The 7,423-nt window shown below is 57.8% G+C and overlaps 1 protein-coding gene across 1 annotated transcript; it reads right to left on the bottom strand.

Annotated features, from left to right (window-relative positions):
• Positions 1-1,761: 1,761 nt before the first annotated feature.
• On the bottom strand, positions 1,762-6,127 carry NEUROD2 (neuronal differentiation 2). The gene is made up of 2 exons (XM_045070242.1): positions 5,790-6,127; positions 1,762-4,640 (listed from the first exon to the last, which is right to left on the bottom strand). Exon 2 carries the CDS (start codon positions 4,633-4,635, stop codon positions 3,490-3,492), a length of 1,146 nt encoding a protein of 381 aa, XP_044926177.1. The 5' UTR covers positions 4,636-4,640; positions 5,790-6,127; the 3' UTR covers positions 1,762-3,489.
• Between the last annotated feature and the right edge of the window lie 1,296 nt (positions 6,128-7,423).

The raw sequence follows: 7,423 nt of genomic DNA, 5'->3' as shown, positions 1-7,423 counted from the left end.
CAGGATAAGACTCAGGCCTTGGGATGGGTGCCGAGTTCCTTTTCTCTCCAGTTGTCCCTGCCAGGCCTGTCCCATGCCATGAGCAGACCAGGCTCCAGATTTGAGTCTGGGATTTGCGCCTAGCTTCATACACCATTTGAGAAGTGGGGGAGAAAGGTGGGTCAAGTCCTTTCTCCCAAGAATAGGGATGATTCAGAGTTTTATTAAATTCTCTTAGACCACTAAGAGAAGTGAATCCTAGGTGGAAGGAGGCAGTTCTTAATCTCACTTTAGAGATATGATCCTGTAAGAATTCTAGAATGAAATTTTGAGAAGATTCCAGTGAAATTCTCTGAAAACTAGGCAGGTGTCAGGTGTCGGAAAGGGCCTCTCACTGTGCGGCTTAAGCAGCGTTCCTCTGCGACCAGAACGCTCAAGACTGGACGAGAGTCAGCACCTGGGAGCGGACAGCTCCAAGGCCCCAGACTCCTCCACCAGCACGAGTCCTGCGGTGGAGGAGAGAGGGCATCGTTCCCACTTAAGTGGTCACTTAAGGGGGGCGCTGAGCTGAAGGTCAGACAGTATAATCCAATCTACCCTTTCACATCTAAGGCTTCCTTCTTCAACTACCTTCTCCTTTCCAGATTTTGTCAGGGTGCTCTCATTTGGGGGCCTGGAATCCAATCTTTAAAAGCCTTAGCATGCCTGACCACAAGCTCCAGCCCCAACAGCACCCCCCCCCCATTTCAGCCCTAAAACAAGCAACAGTATTTGTGTATGTTTAAAATAATTTAAGTAAGCCGTGTCAGTAACAGTTCAGTTTCGGTATTCCTAACCATGTTCAGGCTTTGGGATGGTGGTCTTTGGGATTTAGACCCCCCTTTCCAAGTATTCCAGGGGTCCAGTGGGCACCGGTGTCTAAGGGAAGGTCCTTTCAGGGAAGTCAGTTCAGAGATGCCTATGTCCCTGAGGCTCAGAGAAAGAGAATTCTGGGCAGAGCAAGCTCTGCTGCGGTGTCCTTCTTCTACCTTCCTAGACTGAAGGCGTCCCTCTGTCTGGAGCTGCACCAGGCAGAACGGAAGCTGTCTAGGTATGGACCAGGGGTTTCCTGCTGTCCTGTCAGGGGAAACGCATGGCGACCTCAAGCTCCATTCTTCCAGGTGGGCACCTCGATTCTGACCCCTCCTCTAGCTCTGGGAACACCTGCAACCTTGCCAACACTACTACAGATATCAGCCTTCCTGAGACTAAAAAGGGCTGATTCCCCTGAGTCCACTGAAACACAAATTTAAAACCAAAAAGACTTCCTGCTTTAATAGTTCATCCTCATAACCTTATATTTTTTTTTATTTAAAAATATCCCCATCTGGTTCAAATGGTTGTCTCTTTATCTCTATGCACTTATTTTTTGCAACAGCGAACAGAGGGTTGTAAAAAGACTGGCTGCTCCCAACTGGGTCGTTTTTTAAGTGATGAAAAGATATTTTGTTCTCAAAGGAGGTGCATGTGCATGTTTGGGAACTGAAGGAGTGTAAGGAGATTAGTGCAACGCTTTGTGCTAGGAGTGTGTGTGAGTCTGTATAAGGTCTGGGAGGGCAGTGAGTGTAGCTGTTTTGATGCCCAGTGGACCGGTGTGAGCGAGGTTATAAGGTGGAAATCCCACCCGGCAATGTCTAGGGTAACTGTACTCGGCCTCTATACAGTCACTCGACTCTGTGTCTTCATCCCCCAGAGCCCCAGCTCAGTCCCCCAAATGAAATGAGGCCACCGTGAGAAACCGGGTCCGGCTTTGCATCTCATTTACATAAATATTTATTAATCGTCATTAAACTGAACAGAAACACGCAATGCACTTCGGGTGTCCGACGGGAGTTTCATCTTCTCTACAAGAGGAAGGTAAAATTGCGTGTGAGTGTGTGGGTAAGTGTGTGGGTGTGTCGCCTGTGGGTTTGCATTTTTTGCATCGTGTGTTTGGATGCCTGATCTCCTGCCTCCGGTGGGGAGATGTTCTCCTTTTGCCCCTTTCTCTGGGAAACTTCCAGAAAGAGCCCTCAGCCCTCTCCCTGCCCACCTGCTAGCCAGAGCCAAGAGGACGCCTCAGACAAAACAAAAACAAAAACAAAAACAAAAAAAAACCAACAAAAAAACCTCTCCAGCCACCGGAAATCGCCGGGCGCCTTGCGCCCACCGAGGCACATTTGGGCAGGGGCGGGGCTGGCCCTAGGTCTTGGTCTCCACCCTCAACCCGGGATGAGGATTGCCTGCGGGGAGCGAGGGTTCGGCGAACTCTCTTCCCTCTGCCCCCAGACGCCCGCGCGGGGCCTTGCGTGTGCGTGCGGTGTGGTGTGCGTGTGTGTGTCTCTCATGCAAACCCTCCCTCCCCAAACCGACCCCCCCAACAGTTTGCCATTCCATACAAATTTGGAAACAGGTTTTTAAAAAACAGCATGACGCACAATGGGGACGGGGCGGGGGAGGGCAGTGGCACTGGGGCCCCAAATCTCCGAGTCACTGATTGTAAGAACCTGGGGAGGGGAGGGGGCGGCGCCGGCCCCCATTTCACCAAAGTGCACAGATCCGCGCTTGGGCGGCGCGGCCCGCGGGCCGGGAGGGGCATCCCGGGGCCGGGCCGGGCCGCTAGGCTCTGTCAGAACCTCCTTGCATAGATATTTGTGTCTTTTTATTATTGGTAGTAGTATTTTTTGCCTTTTATTGCTTCTAAAAGTTCTTACTGCGTTTTCTCTCCGATCCGGACTCTGCGTTCGGCCTCCGTCGCCTCTCAGCTTTTTTTTTTTTTTTTTTTTTTGTATGTTTGTTTAAAAAAAGGAAAAGGGAAAAACGGATTCTAGTTACAAATTGTCTTGGCCTCTCTCTTTCCTCTCAATCCACACTTCCTCCCGCCAAAATTAAACTCACAAAACGCTGAGACTAGGGGTTGGGGCGAGGGCGTTCCAGGTCCAGACTCAGGCGCCCTGACTTATGCCCTCTTCAAGAAAGAGGGGGCGCCCGGCTCCTTTCTGCCTCGGCAGCTCGGTGTCTGTTATAATAATAATAATAATAATGATAATAATAACGATGATGATAATAATAATAATAACGACGACGACACAACAATAGGGGGAAAACAGTATCCCACAGCTCAGCTGCCCCCTTGCCAATGCCTTTGGGCCTGCAGGGGGGAAGGGGAGGAGGAAACCTAGGTGTAGGGATTAGGAAATGTGGAGTGGTCTCCAGGGAGTGCCCAAAGATGGGTCCCTGGAGAACCACCCCTGGGAAAGAGGAGGAAACCCCTTGGGGAGAGAGAAGGCGAGTCCCCTGGGGGAAGCGAGGCCCCTGGGACGGGCCACCCACAGGTAAGAGGACTGCCCTGCCCAAGAGAGGGTCAGTACCGGCGGCCCGCTCCCCGCGCCCGGCGCCAGGATAGGTGGGGGTCCCCTTGCGCTGGGAGGGGGTCTGGGGGCAGGGGTGCGGGCAAAGGCAAAAGAAAAAGAAAGGGGCAGGCGCGAGGTCTCAGTTATGGAAAAACGCATTGAGCTCCTCGTACATGGGGCCCCGGTCGTGGTGAAGGTGCATATCGTAAGACAAGAGATTCTCCGAGTGGACGCCCCCGCGCACAGCCGACGAGCCGAAGACCAGCCCGTGGCCCGTGGGCCGCGAGCCGGGCAGCGCCGAGTAGTGCATAGAATAATGGTAGCTCTTCTCGTGGTCGGGCGACGAGTCCTGCTTGAGTGAGAAGTTGCCATTGAGACAGAGCGGGGGGCTTAGCGGGCCCTCGTACTCGGAGCTGTTGTAGTCCGGGCTCGCGCCGCCGCCGCCCGCAGCCGCATACAGCGTCTCGTAGGCGGCGCAGTAGCCGTGGGTCCGCAGGGCGTGCGCCGCTCCGCCGCCCAGGCCGCCCGCCGCCTGGCACTGTGCGCCCGCCAGGCGCGAGCACGGGTACGGGTAGGGGTGCATGGCGAACGGGCCACCCGAGCCGTGGAAGCGGCCCGTGCCGTCGGCGCCCTGCTCCGTGAGGAAGTTGCGCGAGTTGAGCTGCAGGCAGCCGGCCACCAGGTTGGTGGTGGGCTGCGACAGACCCTTGCACAGCGTCTGCACGTAGGACACCAGGTCGGGCCGCTTGCCGGAGCGCAGGATCTCCGAGAGCGCCCAGATGTAGTTCTTGGCCAGGCGCAAGGTCTCGATCTTGGACAGCTTCTGCGTCTTGGAGTAGCAGGGCACCACCTTCCGCAGGTTGTCCAGCGCCGCGTTCAGGTCGTGCATGCGGTTGCGCTCCCGCGCGTTTGCCTTCTGCCGCCGCAGCTTGGAGCGCTCCAGGCGCGCCTTGGTCATCTTGCGCTTCTTGGGCCCGCGCTTCTTGGGCCGCTCGCCCTCTGCCTCGTCCAGCCCTTCCTCCTCTTCCTCTTCCTCCTCCTCCTCGCCCCCCAGCTCGCCTTCCTCCTTGACCTCGGCCAGCGCGGCCTCCGGCACCTCGTCTGCACGGAGAGGAACTGGCTTGGCAGCCCGGGCGGGCCCCGGAGCCCCGGGCCCCGGCGGAGGCGGCGGCGGCGGCGCGTCGCCCTTGTCGCTCCTCGGCTCGTCGTCGTCGCCGTCGCCCCAGCTGGCGAACTTGGGCACGTCCGAGAGGAGACCGGGCTCGCTGAACAGGCGGGTCAGCATGGTGCCTGAGGGCGCCCCGCGGGCGGGAAGGGGAGACAGCACTGAGTGAGGGGCGCGCTGGGGTCACGCCGCCCCCCTCCCCCAACCTGCCTCCACCCCCGAGTCCGGTGTGGATTCCTGCCCAAGGGGCCCGGGATGCCCACCTCCTCCGCCTGCCCCGCCCAGAGCTGGCCCAGCCCTGCCCCGGCGGCCCGCCCGGGATCTCGGCCCAGGCCCTCTCCCCAGCGCTGGGCCCCGGCTCCGCCCCTTGCCTGAATGAGGGGCCGCTGCCCGCGCTCGGGGCTTCTCGGGGTCAGGGCAGGGACCGAATAGGGCTTTAGGAAAGCGACATCTTCGCCGGGGGAGGCGGCACGCTCGCTCTGAACGCCGGTTCTCCTCTGGCGGTGGAGGAAGCCTGGGCGGCCGCGGGTGGGGACAGCTGCCCCGCTCCGCGGCTCTGGCTGCCCGGGCCCCCCGGCCCGGCTCCCCCACCCCTCCCGCGGCTCTCACCCCCACGCTCCCTAATCCAATTTGCAACTTGGCCGCGCGCCGCCCTCGGCTCGGCCCCCACCCCCGCAGCCCCAATTCCAGAGGCGGGAGGATCGTCTCTTCTAGCCGTGGCGTCCCCAGCTCCCCGAGCCGGCTCCGGGAGGTGAGGACCTAGGAACCCGGGCGTGGGGAGGAGACGGAGAGAAGCGAGCCCTGTCCGTCTCTCCTGCGGTCAGGGACCCCTTTCCCCCCTTCAAACTGCCTCCCTCCTTCACGACTCTTCAGATCTCGTTGTATTTCGGGGTTGATGAGGGAGAAGAATCAAATTTGTTTGCTTTTTTTTTTCTTTTTTCTTTTCCTTTTTTTTTTTTTTTTTGGTGGTAAGGAAAGGTCGCAGGTTCCTCTGGGACAACCATGGGGGGGTCCCCATCTCAGTCTCTTCATTGCCCCCCCATAATCCTGCTTTTCTCCCCAAACCCATCGCAGGCAGAGACACCTCCCTCCGCAGCCCCCTGAGCTGCAACCCCTAGGGGAGAGGGAACCCAGGACACCTCTGATACCCACCCTATGAAGGGGCATCCTCCCAGGAAGGGGGGATTTGGGGACCCGCTAGTCGGCCGAAGCAGCCGCCCTCCCCCACCCCCCCACCCGGCGGGTCAGATCCAGCTCCCTTTCGGACAACTTACCTCGGAGAGGAGTCAAGGGGAGAGGGGAGGGGAGGGGGGGGAGGGGGGCAAGAGAGAGAGGGGGGAGAAGAGGAATCTTCTCGCTTATTTCATTGTTCCCCCATCTTCAGGGAGCGGGGGCAGCGGCTCCTCAAGGCGGCGGGCGCCGGCGTCTTCAGAGCGCCATGCGAACCGCGGAGCGAGTGTGGCATCTCTACCAGGCGGGGTACCAGCCTCTATGCCAGGCCATATGGGCTTGGCACGTCACGGGCAGCAGCTATCACATGAGAGACGGTGATTGGCATGCGTCTGCATTGGGGGAGAGCCGGCTCCCCCGGGACCCGCCGCCATCTGTCACTCTCTACTCCAAAAAAAAAAAAAAAAAAAAAAAATTAAATAAATAAAGGAAATAAATAAATATCTCTGCCGCCCTCCCCTCCCCGCCCAACGCAGGGAAAGCAGGGATTGAAAGGGAGGTGGGAGGAGTTGCCCCCCTCGATTGTAGAGCCCCCCACATGGGAACAATGGGGTGGCAAGCCTGGAAATTGGGGGGGGTATGGTGGCCCCCAATTCTATGCTCTTTCCAGGGTCCTGCTCTGTCCATTTCCTCCCTTGCAGGCCCCCAAAGGTGGGTCAGGGACCAAATCCTCAGGTCTGGAGAAGGGACCTCTATGCTTGCCCCCACTCCGCAGGAGGATCTCCTCAGCCACAAAGGGACAGCTGAGGCCCCCTCCCAGGGTGGGCGTGGGGGGCGTCCCTGGCCCAACCCCATAGGTAGATGTTGGCACCATGCCATCCCTCATCCCTGTCTGCCCCTCCCCCACCCACCCTCACGCACACACAACATATGTGGCTGAACGAAATTCAAACCAAGGGAAAGACAGAGAAAAGGAAAGACTTGCCTGGATGTCTGTGCTTCTGCATGGGCGTGTGTGTCTGTGGGGACATGTGTGTATATCTGTGGAGTCAGCCTATGGGAGAGATTTCCTTAGGTGTTTGGGGGCATATGTATGCTGAGGTGGGGGTGGAGAAGAGCCTCTGGAATAACCCTAAGCCTATGCACCCCCCACTGGGAGTGAGGGAGAGGGTCTCAGTCTGGATTCCTAACCAGAAATCTCTCATCGCCACCCCCAACCCCCTCCCCCTGCTAGACAAGCAACCTTCCCACCAGTGGCTTCCTCTCCTGGTCTTCTGACTTATTGAAGGGAGGAGGAGGGGGCTGGGCTGGAAATTGCCTGAAGTTCTTGGAGAAGACTCAGCATTCTCTTCCCCCTACAAAAAATACTGAAAATACTGAAGCCAACTCCAGTGGGCTTGAGAGGGACAAAGGGGAGGTGGGTCAGACAGGTGTCTTGATAGAGAAGGTAGAAAATTGCTGTTTTCTCTTACAGCTCACCTTTCAGCTCTCTCACTGGGCCAGACACAGATGCAAATGGCACAAGTTGAGGGAGGTAGCTTGATACACGCGCGCGTGCGCGCGTGCGCGCACACACACACACACACCCCTGTTCCTCACCCCGCAGTGCAGAAAGTGGAGAGACATCCTGACTCAGACAGATCCATGAGTGTGAGCAGGTAATTACAACCAGGTGAGAAAGACCCTTGCCCACACCCCAATTCAGCATTTGTGTGTTTCAGACCCCCATTTCCAGTCC

Source organism: Mustela putorius, unplaced genomic scaffold, assembly GCF_011764305.1.
Source record: "Mustela putorius furo isolate JIRA1106 unplaced genomic scaffold, ASM1176430v1.1 tig00003962_pilon_pilon_pilon, whole genome shotgun sequence".
NCBI lineage: Eukaryota > Metazoa > Chordata > Mammalia > Carnivora > Mustelidae > Mustela > Mustela putorius.
Note: the sequence above shows the minus strand (reverse complement) of the source record. Positions and strands in the feature narration are given on the sequence as shown.